The sequence below is a fragment of the Schistocerca nitens genome, chromosome 2, assembly GCF_023898315.1.
Source record: "Schistocerca nitens isolate TAMUIC-IGC-003100 chromosome 2, iqSchNite1.1, whole genome shotgun sequence".
Lineage (NCBI taxonomy): Eukaryota > Metazoa > Arthropoda > Insecta > Orthoptera > Acrididae > Schistocerca > Schistocerca nitens.
In genome coordinates, this window is record NC_064615.1 from 1,067,882,926 (window position 1) to 1,067,898,713 (window position 15,788).

The 15,788-nt window shown below is 41.4% G+C and overlaps 1 protein-coding gene across 1 annotated transcript in view; it reads left to right on the plus strand.

Annotated features, from left to right (window-relative positions):
- The window catches only part of LOC126237452 (NADH-ubiquinone oxidoreductase 75 kDa subunit, mitochondrial), a 113,292-nt gene that overhangs the window by 95,984 nt on the left and 1,520 nt on the right, over positions 1-15,788 (plus strand). Inside the window, exon 13 of the mRNA XM_049947585.1 lies at positions 11,232-11,366. Coding sequence (XP_049803542.1) covers positions 11,232-11,366 — 135 coding nt within the window. The remainder of the gene's footprint in view (positions 1-11,231; positions 11,367-15,788) is intronic.

A 15,788-nucleotide genomic window follows, 5' to 3' on the forward strand; every position in this document is an offset into this window, starting at 1 on the left:
ATGAACAGGGAAAATGTACAATAGTAAGCAATAAACTGTTTGCCTTTTACCGTTTTATGGGGTGTCAGTGACAAAAAGTTGAAATTGTGTGTGAAGTTTGTTGGAAGTTGCAAGTCCCCTCATTCTCAAGTACTAGATGAAGGCCAGTTGCACTATCTCAGGATGAACACACAGTTTTTAACTGTAGTACTTGTCTTATTGCATTAAAAGTTTTATATAAGAGTGTACCTCTTAATGAGTAGATTATGACAGCATTTTAAATTCGATCAGTAATTATATGGGCAACCTGCAACTGGTCACAGGTTGTGGGATAGTTACCCGGTAATATAGATACTCACTTCAAACTTGCTAGCAGGTCCTAAGATGTCATCGCGGAACTCACCATCTCTGTAAGATTGGAGCCTAGGCTAATCAATCTCCACCACTATCCATTTAACTAAAAATTTGTCACTTGAGTCTTCTGCTATTGGATAAAAATGGTTAACAGTGAATGTTGTTCTGTTTATGTATAGATTTATATAGGTGTGTGTGTGTGTGTGTGTGTGTGTGTGTGTGTGTGTGTGTGTGTAACTTTTTTGAAGACTGCTGTAAATTTACTTAAATTTTTAATCTCTATTCAGAGAATGTCTAACAATTACATTGACATACGCATACCTTATAATCTGTGATGACAGTACAAGAAACCAGGACACAGTATAACTGTTATCTCTAAATGATGAATAATTATTAATATAAATTTATAGCTATTCTCAAAAAAGTTACGGTACTTCATGATTAGCTATACAGCTCGCTATTAGCCTATAAACACAAGTCACCAAGAATGGGAATCCCTGATGAGGATTGTCAGGAAAGTAAAGATTATTCTGTATTAGAGTTTTTTTCTGGCAGTTTTTTTAACCAGTACAGCTATGAAGGCACCGCTCACAACCAACATCACAACTTCAATTTGTCAGTATCTTGCTCCTATTTTCAAAGCATAACAGGAGGTTTCCTCCATAAAATGCTGGGCAAGCACTCTGGAAGAAAGTCTACTACAGGGAATGTCATAACCCAGACGAGGGGTTGTTTCAGAATGAATCGTCTTCAGTTTAAATATCTTTTCTTTCAGAGTATGCAGGAAACGTTTTGAAGTTTATAGAGAGTAAGGGGCAGATATTTTCAGATTGAAGTTGCAAGATGGGCTGTGATATGTGTGTGAATACCTCTATTGAGAAGAGCATTGCTCAGGAAAGCTTTTTTTTCCCTAGTACAGTATGCAGTTGATCTTTTCATTATATATTTTTTCTTAGTATAAGATACATTCATTCTGCTGGGGGCAGAATTTAATGTGAGATTTCCGTAGCTTTAGTTCCTTTCATCATTGGGAGTGTTTGGCAGCTCCTTTCTAAAGATTTAATAATTTTCTTATTTCATGTGTCATCATAGTCAAAAGGACTGCATATTGTTTCATTGTATGTTCATGTGAAGCGTACATCATTGTGTATAGTAAAGGTAGCAACTTAGTGAATAAGAGGTGCTGAGATGTTAAAAAGTACATAAGCAAGACTGAGAACTTAACTAGCATTTTTCCATGCTATATTGTTGTCTTCTCTGTGAAGACTGCTTTGATGGAGCTCTTCACACTTCTCTATCATGTGCAAGCCACTTCGCCGGCCGAAGTGGCCGCGCGGTTCTGGCGCTGCAGTCTGGAACCGCGAGACCGCTACGGTCGCAGGTTCGAATCCTGCCTCGGGCATGGATGTGTGTGATGTCCTTAGGTTAGTTAGGTTTAACTAGTTCTAAGTTCTAGGGGACTAATGACCTCAGCAGTTGAGTCCCATAGTGCTCAGAGCCATTTGAACCATTTTGCAAGCCACTTCACATTTGCATAATTGCTGAGACCTATATCCATTTGGCCTGCTTATCATATACAAACCTTGGTTGTCCTCATTAATTTTTATCCTCTGCACACTAACAGTTCCTTCATACCTCAGGATGCGTCCCATCAACTGATCCCTTCTTTTCGTCAAATTGTGTCAATTTTTTTTTCACAGTTCATTCAGTACCACCATTAGTTATTTGGTCTGCCTCTCTTATCCGCAACATTCTTCTGTAGCGCCACATGTCAAAAGGTTCTATTCTCTTGTCTGAACTTGCTTATATCCACATCACTTCTGTGCAGTACTAAACTCCAGACTAATATGTTCAGAAAATACTTCCAAACATATAAATTTATATGTGATGATAAAAAATTTCTCTGTTTCACAAGTGGTGTTTTCCATGGTATTGACAGTCTCCATTTTATATCCTCTCTACTTTGAACATCACCAGTTATTTTGTGGCTTAAGTAGCAAAACTCGTCTACTGCTTTTAGCGTCTAGTTTCCTAATCTAATATGCTTTGCATCACCTGATTTAATTTGGCTATGTTTCACTACCACTGTTTTACTTTTGTTGATGTTAATCTTGTGAACTCCTTTCAAGACACTTCTGTTTCTGTTCAACTGCTCTTCCAAGTCCTTTGCTACATCTATTAAAATTACAATGTCATTGGTAAACCGCGAAGTTATTTCTTTTCCCAGAACTTTAATTCCCTTCCTAAATTTCTTCTTGGTATCATTTACTGCTTGTTCAACCCTTTCTCACTCCCTTCTCAACAACTGCTTCCCTTTCATGTCCTTGGACTCTTATACCTGCAGTCTGGTTTCTGTACAAGTTATACATAACCTTTTGCTCCCTGTATTTAATCTCTGATGCCTTCAGAATTTCAAAAAATATAATCCAGTCACCATTGCCAAAAGCTTTCACAGAATCTACAAATTCTCTAAGTGTAGATTCCAACAATGGAAAATATTATAAAAAGGATAGTTGCTACTCGTCATATAGTGGAGATGCAAATAAGTACAGACGCTGCAGGTGTGTGTGTGTGTGTGTGTGTGTGTGTGTGTGTGTGTGTGAAGGTCTTGTTGGCTGAAAGCTCATTTTCTGGCAGTGGATAGGCCTTGAAAAACTGAACACACATCAATCGAGAAAACAGGAAGAAGTTGTGTGGAACTACGAAAAAAATAAACAAAATATACAAACTGAATAGTCCATGCGCAAGATGAGCAGCATCAAGGCCAATATACGCTCAGGAGCGCCGTGGTCCCGTGGTTAGCGTGAGCAGCTGTGGAACGAGAGGTTCTTGGTTCAAGTCTTCCCTCGAGTGTAAATTTTACTTTCTTTATTTTCGCACAAAGTTATGATCTGTTGTTCGTTCATTGACGTCTCTGTTCACTGTAATAAGTTTAGTGTCTGTGTTTTGCGACCGCACTGCAAAACCGTGCGATTAGTAGATGAAAGGATATGCCTCTCCAATGGGAACTGAAAACATTTGATCAAAAGGTCATAGGTCAACCGATTCCTCCACAGGAAAACACGTCTGATATATTCTATACGGCACTGGTGAGGGCATGTGCGTCACATGACAGGAATATGTTGTAGACCCACCTAACTTGTACACTTGGCGAATGGGTAAAAAGATTCTTCTACCTTGCCCGATTTAGGTTTTCGCGTGGATGTGATAATCACTCCCAAAAAAGTGATGAAAACATAAGAGTTTGTCACATAAACTGCAACAAATGAATGCAACAGCTTCACAGTCGCGCAGTTTTCTCTGTGCTCTGTCAAAACATCTTTTTAACGTTTTTAAATTTTCCGTGTGTAGACCGTCAAATCCTGCATATGTCCAAGCAAATCTGAACATGTCCTGGAATTTTGGAGAGCGAAGTTGATTATGTGTAAGAGCTTGAACTTTGATTATTGTCTGAAAATAAAAAAAAAATAAACTTTTCACTCGAGGGAAAACTTGAACCAGGGACCTCTCGTTCCGCAGTTGCCCACGCTAACCACGGGACCACGATGCTCCTCAGCTCATATTATCCTTGATGTTGCCTATCTTGCGCATGGACTACTCAGTTTGTATATTTTGCTTATTTGTTTTCATAGTTTCACACAACTTCTTCCTGTTTTCTCGATTGATGTGTGTTCAGTTTTTCCAAGGCCTATCCACTGTGCCAACTTATAACTAAATCTGAGGGGGGTGCGATGGGGAGGTTCTCCTTGTCAGCATCTCCACTACATGCCGAGGAGCAACTATCCTTTTCGTAAATGTAGATTTGTGTTTCTTCACCTTATCTTCTAAGATAGGTCACAGAGTCATTTTTGTCATGCTTGTTACTATATTTCAGAACATGAACTGACCTTCCCTGAGTTCAGCTTCTAAGTTTTTCCATTCTTTCATCAGTAACTGATGATTCTGTGATATTCACATCTCTCAGCACCTGCCTTCTTTGGAATTGAAAGAATTATATTTTTCATGAAATTTGAGTATACTTTCCAGTCTCTTATGTCTTGCACACCAGGTGGCACAGTTTTGTCATGGTTGGCTCTCTGAAGAAATCTTGATAGTTTTTAAGGGGACTCACCTACAATGGTGACTTTGTTTCAATTTAGACCTTTCAGTTCTCCAGTCTTATTTTGAAGTACATTCTCTGTTTTCTGTAATATTGTCTTTGAAGTTCATTACTCTTATATAGCCCTTCTATATGTATTCCTTCCAACTTTCAGTTGTTTTTCATCTGAGCTGTCGGTATTCGTACAACTGTTTCTCCTTTTTCAGAAAATCTCTTGTCTTTCCGCTAGACATGCATGGTCTACAGTCTTGCATTTCTTGTCTAGCCATTCCTGCTTAGCCATTTTCCATTCCTTGTCAGTCCCACTTTTTAGAAATACATACTCCGTTTTGCCTGCTTCATTTGCTGCTGTCCTTAGGGGTTCAGCATTGATTTGCTGGGTATGGGCTTGGCGACCCTGGGGCTCCTGAGCTGGGGACTGGTAAGTACCGCCAGTCCCCAGTCACCGTAAGCTCTGGTCATGCTTCAGCGACCACCGCCCGGCGTGGCAGTGGAACGTTGTATGTCTCAGGGAATGGGGATCGTGGCTTGACCACCCGGATCGTGAGGATGGGATAAACTTCCCCTGCTGGTGGGATGCATGGCTGTTTAGGTGGAACAGTTGTTAGCATGCAACCTCTGGGGAACGTTCCCCATCTCAGATGTATAAGGCTTACTCAGGCAGGCAGGGCTCTGAGTGGACAGTTATTTCCCAAGCTGCTCAGGGGACCGAGATGAAACCCTTGAAATCATCATCTTCACCTACCAGTGGGAAGGGTGTACCACGTGGGAGTATTCACACCCATTCATCCAAAAGAATGGGAGAGGGTAGTCCTCCTGATAATAAGAATACTTTGGACTGCAGTAACAGGGCTCATGGAGTCAAGAATAACAATGTCTTTCAGATGATAAAGAGGAAGGAGGGGACATTGAAAATGAAAAAGTGTCCCCGTTTTATATCTGTGAAGGTTTGGGAGGCCATGCTGGAACATTAGAATCTATAAAATGATTGTGTAATGGCTCATTGTTGGTTGAAACTAACAGGTCAAAGCAGGTAGACCTTCATGAGAAATTGCAGAAACTGTGTGACTATGATATCATTGTTGAGATGCACACCTGTCTCAACTTCAGTAAGGGTGTTGTCAAATTCCGAGATATCATGGACTTGGACATAGCAGAACTGAAGCAGGAATGAGCATCCCAGGGAATAGTTGACGTGGGGCAACAAACACACAGGAACAATGAAGTAACTGAAAAGACTGCCACTTTCATTGTCACATTCAATTCTCCAACACTGCCTGAACATCTTATGGCAGGGTTCCTTTGACTTAATATTCGGCCTTATGTTCCAAACCATCAACAAAAGCAAAAAGAGGATAATGGAATGTAGTCGAGATAAGTCGGGTGATGCTGAGGGAATTAGATTAGGAAATGAGACACTTAAAGTAGTAAAGGAGTTTTGCTATTTGGGGAGCAAAATAACTGATGATGGTCGAGGTAGAGAGGATATAAAATGTAGACTGGCAATGACAAGGAAAGTGTTTCTGAAGAAGAGAAATTTGTTAACATCGAGTATAGATTTAAGTGTCAGGAAGTCGTTTCTGAAAGTATTTGTATGGAGTGTAGCCATGTATGGAAGTGAAACATGGACTACAAATAGTTTGGACAAGAAGAGAATAGAAGCTTTCGAAATGTGGTGCTATAGAAGAATGCTGAAGATTAGATGGGTAGATCACATAACTAATGAGGAGGTATTGAATAGAATTGGGGAGAAGAGGAGTTTGTGGCACAATTTGACAAGAAGAAGGGACCGGTTGGTAGGACATGTTCTGAGCCATCAAGGGATCACAAATTTAGCATTGGAGGGCTGCATGGAGGATAAAAATCTTAGAGGGAGACCAAGAGATGAATACACTAAGCAGATTCAGAAGGATGTAGGTTGCAGTAAGTACTGGGAGATGAAGAAGCTTGCACAGGATAGAGTAGCATGGAGAGCTGCATCAAACCAGTCTCAGGACTGAAGACCACAACAATAACACATGTTCCAAACCCTATGTGGTGCTATAAATGCCAGCATTTCAGCCATACAACCATGAGTTGTGGAGGTGAAGCGATCTGTGGAAACTGCGGAAAAGCTGCTCATGACGCTGGGACCGATGGCTCATGATGTTCAGGTCAAAAGCTGTCCCAAGTGCTGTCAGACGTCATTCTTTCCAGTCTGACTGATGATGACGATATCATGGAGTTAGATGCCTTGGAGCCAGACAGCCCCTCCAACCTCCCCCCCCCCCCCCCCCTCGCTCTTCAAGTGCTTCACCTCCCTGGTGCAAAGATAGGGGTAAATTAAAACCACACCGATGGCGGCTCCCATACTACAGTGTAACATGAATGGGTTCAGGACTCGTGTGGAGGAACTGTAACTCCTAGCACAGGCACATCCCTTGTGCTTTTGTTTACAAGATTGCATTTTAAAGATACAGATGTCCCTGTGGTACAGGGATATATGCTGTATCGCATGGATGGCTTATTGGGAGAAAGGGTTAAGGGAGGTGTCGCAGTGTTTGTTACTAATACGCACCACTCCTCTGTTCTGCAAACAGTTGCAGTTCAAATTCATGTGTTTTGAAGGATCACTCTTTGCTCACTGTATTTACCGCAAGATGCACTAGACTCTGAGGCTCTCACAGATCTTATTGCACAACTCTCACGTCCGTTCCTTCTCCTGGGAGCCTTTATTGCCCATTATGTCCTGTGGGGCTCGACCAGTACTTGCCCTCGTGGTCGGATTTTGGAGAGCCTCATGACATCTGACGAGCTGTGCATCCTCAACACAGGTACTCACATACATTTCCCTACTGCTACTTGGTCATTCTCAGCTATCAACTTCTCTTTCTGTTCTCCTGCCCTCGCCGACTCTGTTCAGGGGGAGGTCAGAGGTCATTGATGACCTTCATTCCAGTGACCATTTCCCAATCTGCTTTCTCCTACTAAATGGCTCACCACCTGAAGTTAAGCCTCCAAAAGGGTAGTCAGCAGGGCTAACTGGACACTTTTCAGCCAGCTGGCTGTGTTCAAACACTGTGACAGTGTCCAAGGATGGGTTGACCACATCACATGAGTGGTGTGCTGACTTTTCCACCCCACAGCCCTCAGGTCATCTTAGGAGGCAACCAGTACTTTGGTGTCAGATGAGTGCCATTCCGCGATCTGGGAAAGGTGTGCGACTCTTTGACATTTTAAATGCTGACCCACAGCAGACAACCTTAGGGCCTTCAGAGTCGCGAGAGCCAAGGCTGTATGTGTCATTAGGGATAGTAAGAAAAGTTCATGGCAAGCATTCCTGGACTTGGATCAATCATTCCACTTTTCTATAAAAGTATGGGAAGCCATCTGGAGGATTTCTGGTAAATGTAGCCATTTACTGATAGCAGCAGTGCTGAACCATGGGGCCTCCAATCAATACCAAGAGACATTGTTCAGATGCTGGTCGAACATTTTGCACAAAATGCTGCCAATGCATGCCAGGATCCGGCATTTTGTTGCTTTCATGCGACTGTAGAGAGGGAAAAATTGGACTTCAGGTCCAACAGTTCTGAGGCCTACAACTCCCCTTTCTACATGTGGGAGTTTGAATTTACACTGACTGAGATTCGTGACACTGCACCCAGTCATGACAAATCCAGTACTGCATGCTTCAACATTTACCAGTGGCATCAAAGGAAATCCTCCTCGAATGTTTTAATCTAATATGGCAGACAGGCAACTTCCCCAGCTTGTGAAGGGAGGCAATTCTGATCCTTCTCATCAAACCAGGAAAGGACTGCACATGTCCCAGTTGTTATCGGAGTATCGCTTTAATGAGCTGTGTAGGGTACAGCCTGGAGCGAACTGGTAACCATCGTCTGGTCTGGCTGTTAGAGACCAGGCAACTCCTTAGCCGCTCTCACGTGGATTCTGAAGATTTCGGTCCAGTTTCAACAATCTAATCCTCCTAGAGGTGGCTGTTCAGCAGGCTTTCCTCCATAAGCGTCACTGTATCAGCATATTATTCGATATAAGTATGGCATACGATACTACATGGAGACACTATTCTCGCACAACTGTGTCAGTGGAGCTTTCATGGCCACCTCGAAATCTTCATACGGTCTTTCTTGTCTCAGCGTTTTTTAGGACCCGAGTTGGTGACATGCTGGCTGATCGATTTGAGCAGGAGAACGGTGTTTCTCAGGGCAGTGTTTTAAGTGTTACCCCCCTTTGCCATAGCCATCAACAGTACCACATCTATGGTAAGCAGTTTCCTGCAGATAAGAGTGTGTGAGCGTGTGAGTGAGTGTGTGTGTGTGTGTGTGTGTGTGTGTGTGTGTGTGTGCGTGTGTGCGTGTGTGCGTGTGTGCGTGTGTGCGTGCGTGCGCGCGCGCATTTTAATCTTTCTCATCATCTTTTTAATTTGCCTGCCTTGAATATGGGGAATACCATCCTACATTTTAGAGATACAGTGTGGTTTCTGGGCCTCATTTTTGACTCCCCATTGTCGTAGTTATCACATCTGCGAGACCTGAAAGCCAGAAACCTGAAGGCACTGAACATTATAAAGTGCGTTAGCCACAGGTCTTGGGGAGTGGACATGGTGCGTCTCCTTCAGTTGTATCGGTCTTTTGTGCGTTCAGGGCTGGACTAACGTTGCACAGTGTATAGATCAGCGACGCCCTCTTACTCGTGTATCATTGATACTGTCCATCATGAGGGTATTCGGCTGGCCACGGATGCTTATTGGACCAGTCCTACACCTAGCATCTGTGCTGATTTTCCAGCGGTCCACGAGCCATGATGCTATTTGGGATCCGCATGCAGCGTGTGCTGGAGTCACTCAGTGTGGAACCCATATGACCCTAAATCCAGGGTTTTAAATGCCTGCTGGTTACTGGAGAGACCGAGAGTGATTTTAGATTTGGTGTGGTACAGCAGAGATAGCACTCCTGCTTCAGTTTTTAATGTGATATTCTCTAATATTATATCTGAGTACCGTGACCAAGTAGCTGTTTTTACAGTTGGGTTTAAGCAAGGGGACTCTGTTGGTTACTCTGTCGTTTTCCCGGATCATGTCCTCAAGGTCAGACTGCCTCCAGAATTTACCGTCTTTAATGCAGAATGATATGCGATCTTCCGAGCACTGGAACAGATGAGACGTTCTCCTAGTGTTAGATTTCTTGTCTGCTCAGACTTCCTGAGCACCCTTTACTCTCTCCAACTTTTGTACCCAGCAGATACAGTAACACAGAATATTCAGGATGCCCCCCTACAACCACAATGACTGGGGAAGGAGGTGTCTTTCTGCTGGGTACCTGGGCACATTGGAACTGCGGGGAATGAAAGGTTGGATCGAGCAGTCAAGGAGGCATGTTGTGATCCTCTGGTAATTCGGTGTGCTATCTCCCTGCATGCTATCATCTTGCTGTTGAGGTACAGAGTCCTGTGTCAGTGGGAAGACGAGTGGCTGGCAGTGACCGATAACAAGCTCTGTATCAACAAGCCCACAACTCGCCTGTGGAGTACCTCCTTCAAGTCACGTCGGCAGGATGAGGTCCTTCTTACTCGTCTTACCATAGGTCACAGCCCTATGTCACATGGATTCTTACTCCGGCAAGAGGACCCTCCAATGTGTGGTGCTTGTGGCGTGCAGATCACGGTGCGCCACTTTTTATTATACTGCATTTTATTTGCTGACCAGCGGACTGCGGCGGATCTGCCGTATATTTTATGTGATGATCAAATGAATGTGGTTAGAGTTTTAAAGTTTTGTGAATTGTCCAACATTTTTAACAAGATTTTAGGGAGATGTTCTTAATGTGTAAAAGGGTGGCCCACATATCATAGATTTTTGGAAGGGGTCAGCCAGTGAAATTTACCTTTGCTTTTCTTTTAGTTATTCTGTCTTTCACTTTCTCTCTGTTTTAATTTCTTGATTAACTCTCTCCCCTCCTAATTGGTTTTAGTGCGCATGAGAGTGCATGTGATGCACAGTGACCGTTTGGTAATTTCAAGTGCATGCATGTAAAACACTTTTAGTTCATCTCCACATTCTTTTGTCCGTGTAAGTGTAAGGACGATGATGGTCTCGCCATTGGGCACCCATCGGAACCAAACACACACACACACACACACACACACACACACACACACACACACACACACACACTAACTTGCTGCATTTTTATTTTCCGCTTTTGTCAATATAATTGTTATGTGTTTCTTAAACCAAGTCTCGTCATTGATTAAATTATGCTCTGAGCAAAATTCTTCCATGTGGCTTTGCCTTTCACTCTGTCCGCATAGTCCATGTTCACCTTCAATTTTCCCCTCTCTTCCTTTCCCTGCTATCCAGCTTCACTTTCCATGACAATTAAACTTCAAACTTCCATTACTATCTGAGTAATTCTGTTTATCTCATTTTACTTTCTAACTCTACAGCTCAGAAAAAGGATTCACCTGAAAGTTAGCAAAGTTCTCTGTATTGTTTATGGGCCTTTCGGCAAATCAGTGCCTGTACTGTTCAGTGAGTTGTTATCTTTGCTCCTTAAATTATATATATTCCACCAGGATTTTTCATTTCGCATTGTATGCAGTGTTTGACATAATGTTGTTCTAAGATTTGCTCTGAAGATAAGTAGTCAAACTAAGACAGTGCTGGTTCTGACTGAGTAGACTTAAGTTATTTGTTTGTTCATATATGAAGAAATAATGGCGATACCTGTGTGGCTTTTTGGACATAAGTAATGGATTTTGACAGCTATAATGTAAATGGATTTTGTGTACTTTCCAGATAATTGGCAAAACTCTACCATATGATAATCTGAATGAAATCAGGCATCGACTGGAGGAGGTTTCACCAAATCTGGTTCGGTATGGCAACGTGGAAGAAGCAAACTTCTTTGTTCAAGCTACAGAACTTGCAAAGGTATGGTCTCTCTCTCTCTCTCTCTCTCTCTCTCTCTGTGTGTGTGTGTGTGTGTGTGTGTGTGTGTGTGTGTGTGTGTGTGTGTGTGTGTCACATTGAGTAGACACAGATCAGAAATTGTATTTAGTTACAGATCAGACTTCTGCGTGTAGATTTTTTTGGGAAGAGGATATAGCTGTATTTGTCACAACCATATCATTAGGTATATCAATATCGTTAAGTTCCATTTCTGACCGTGGATTCTGCTATTTCAACCCTCTGATTTTATAAAAAGGAAAGGAAATGGAATACACAGCTGTATGTTCAAAATACTTATGATTCAGACAACTAGTTTCAGTACTACATTTGCATAATCTTCAGATACTGTTTATCCAAAAAGAACTTGCATAGTTACAATGCCTGTGTCTAATAACTTAATGAATGTAAAAAATAAGATACCACAACTGCCTTAACATCATCAAAGGAACAAAATACAACCAAAGTACACTGGGAGTGTGCACACGAGTACATGGATAGTCTCAAACAATTGTAAATTTTGAAAAGGGCTAAATATTAAACATGATACAACTGATATACAGTGATATACAAAAAGCATGATATGTAGAAGGTTGTAGAAGTGGTGTACAGAATGAAATGGCAGCAAGGAACCCACATACTGCTGTTCAGCTGCAAGCAAAGTGTACAAGCATAACAACATATGTAAATACAATGTTTAGGATAGACGACCTCCAAGGAACGAAAGTAACAGCTTGATCTGAAGGACTTCGGTATTTAATACTCATTTAATAAAAATCATCCTATGTAAATTAGTTGAACACTGTCATAGTCAGTGTACCTGCAGCAGTACTAGGACAGTGTGTACCATTATATCTGGCTGCCCATAGCTAATGTCGCATCAAAGTGGGGAGCAAGTATGGAACACTATCTGATACCCCATTAAACTCTTACCATGTATAGCAGACAACAAAATGATCAGTCATTGGTAAAACAGCATATTCTCCAAGAAAGGTGTAGAGGACCATAAAATGAAAAGAATTTTGGAAGTTCCACATAGAAGAATACTTTGGTATAGTTGAGAAATTGGTGCAACTAGAACATTACTGCAATCCATCAACTTAGGAATTGTATGAGCGTATTCTGGATGAAGAGAGAAGCTAATGCATAACTAGAACCCTCTCCCCAAAAAAAGAAAGTCATAGCATTTAGTTAATCAGTATTTCTGAGGAATTACCTTTGTAAATATTGGAACGCATAGTATAATACATTGTGATAATCCATGACAAACAGTGTATGTAGAATGATAGGCCAAAAATCGGTTGGGGGGATTATATATCTACAAAGCTTTTCCATGATGTGTACACTTAGAAGGTACTTTGGTTGTGTTTTGTTCGTGTAATGATATTAAAAGAGTTGTGGTATCTTACTTTTTTCATTAATTAAGTTGCTCGACACAAGCATTGTAATTATATAAGTTGGTTTTTGATAAAGGGGCCTGAAGATGATGCAAATGAGTATTGGAACTAGCTGTCTGAATAACAGATACATTGAAAATGTGGTATTCAATTTCCATTACTTATATTGTCAGCTGTTGTCCTACATCCACCAGAAGGATGCACTTTCACAATTTGATTTTGTGTCCCAGATTACCTTCTTAAATTTCCCACTACTTCATGTCCAAGGAAAGTAGTAGTAGTAGTAGTAGTAGTAGTAGTATGTTGTTATTGTTGTTGGTGTTGTTGTTGTTATGTTGATTATTTTAGCTTGTATTATCTATGGGGCATTCACAATAAGTATACTTTCTCGAGTCTCAAATGTACATGCTACAACAGTATGCAGTTTATTTCCCGGTACTCTTTTTTCCACATATCTTGCAAATATTTCTTTAGAAAATTCAGAGAGATGATATGCATTCTGATCATAAACTCGTAAGCACCTTGAAGACGAGGTTTATTCATGTAAAATGACTTATTGATGCAGCTAAGTTCTACATTCGTAGAGCAGTTAAGTTACTATTTCTATAAAGAGAAGACTGTCAACAGCCAGTGTTGAATGGCATCAAGTTTAATTTTGTCCCCAAACCTATATGCCTGTGCATTTTTTCTTGCCACTCTCATAAAAGGTGCAGGAGGTTGAGGGAATTAGCTCTATCCTGCACAGACAATGTTACAGAAAGTTTTGTGGATTGGACAAGGTAAAGCCCACCAGCATTATATGCAGATCAGCCAGAACATTATGGGAACTGCTCACCATGAGATAGAATGCCACTTGGTTGCATTGTGAGCATGTGACAGAACAAGGAAAGTATATTAGCAGAGCAGAGACAGATGAGGAATCATTATAGCGAAAATGCAGGCCACATGCAGGAGAAACCCAGTGACATAAGTGACATTGACAAAGAGCTGATTTTATGATCCAATGCCTGGAAATGAGCATCTCAGAAATAACAAGGGTGGTCAGCTGTTTGCATGCTACTTTTGTGATCGTCTGTGGAAAGGGAGTGAAGGAGAGTGAAACTAGGTGTCGGACATCCAAACCTGTCACAGAATGCGGAGGTCAGTAGCTTACCCACTCTGTAAAGCAGGATAGATAGCAATCTGTGGCAAATTTGATGACAGAGTACAGTGCTGATGCAGGCACCAATGTTTTGTAGCCCACCATTCAGTGCACATTGCTGAACTTTGCATTGGACATGAGATGATCAAGACTGGATCGTGGAGCAAGGGTAACATGTCATTTGGTTGGATGACACATTTCTTGTTAAACCACATCAGTGGTCATGTTAGGATATGCTGTCATCCAGATGAACAGCTGCTCCAGTAGTGCACCACGGCAGCATCTCAGGCCGGTTGGGTCAGTACTTTGCTATGGGGTTCATTCGCCTAGGCTTCCATTGAGACCTGTGGTAACAAAGGCACAAAGGAAGCTAGTGACTACTTGAATGTTATTGTGGATCTCTTGTATGTCTTCATGCTCGATGTCTGCCCTGGCGATGGTGACATCTTTTAGCAAGATAAATGTCCATGTCACGAGACCAGAATTGTGCTGTAGTGGTTTTAGGCAGCAGCATGATAGTGAACTCACATTGATACTTTAGCCATCCATTTCGGCTGATCTGCACATGAGGGAACACATCTGGGACACTACTGGATGCAAGCTCCACTTCCACAATTGCTGGCCCATAATTTACTGGAATTTGATGACCTTCGCATAGAAGTGTGGTGCTACTCACCTCCATAATTGTCGATGCCATGCAGAATCGCTGCTGAATTGTGTTCCAAAGGTGGAACAACACACTATTAAGCAGGTGGTCATAATGTTTGGCTCATCAGTGTATGGCGTGTTTTCAACAGGAGAAATGGAACCCAGATCCAGAGTACTAGTGAGTGTTAAGATGAAATACACAGCTACGGTAATGGATATTTAAATGGTTCAGTAATTGGATCTGAAATTCCCTTGTAAACTGATAACTGAATGTGTGACACTTGTTGCTGTAATTCATTGTAATTCCCAAAAATGAAAAATGTGATGTGGACAGGGTTGGACTGGCTTACATAGAACTGGATGGCAACTCTCGGGATATGCCTCCAGTCTTTAGTCTCTCTGAACAGTAAAGACTCAATGTGCTAGGTAGTGGCAGCAGAATTTGCTCCTGTGAAGGGAAACACAGTTTTTCCGGGAGCTCATTGAGAGCATAGCCCTTGGCAACCATTTGGTTTCATCAAACCAATGCACGCTTATATAAGTGGCCTTTATTTTTGTGATTACTTTCATCTTTACTAGGCTATCATAGCGTCCAAGGATGATTTAGAGAGAAACAAAAGTTGAATGATGCTAGTGTAGCATGCATTATAGCATCTATGCTTTTAGCGACTGACAAGTACACGGTACATGTTGTGTGACATTCCTAAAAGCATTCCAGTAAACTTTCACTTGTGCATTCAATGCACAAAGTCCTTAGTTTTTCTTTCGTACATTCTTTGTGAAGAAAAGATGTGTATTTTGAAGCTTGATTTTTTTAATTATTAATATGTAATAAGTATGTTGTGATTTCTTAAAAATGTAATTTTGCATTTTGCAAACAGAAATTAAAACAACGAATAGTTTTTGATACTATCATTATTTGTGATAGAAGAGGAGGATTATCTAGTTCCCAGTTACCCTATTTACTTGATTATCAGATGAGGTTTTGTCCCAAATTCATCATTTGAAAAATACACAGTCACCTTAAATTTGCAGGATTAAACTGATGTTGCTTATGTCAACATTCTTATGTTGTCTGATAGATTAAGATAAGAATAGTCTTACATTTACTTTGGCAGTTGAGGGTATGAGCAGATTTAATTTGGAGGGGTTGGAGCGGATCAGTGGCACCAGATTTGTCAAGCACTAGGAGGAATACGAGGAGGGGAGTGACAAGACCTG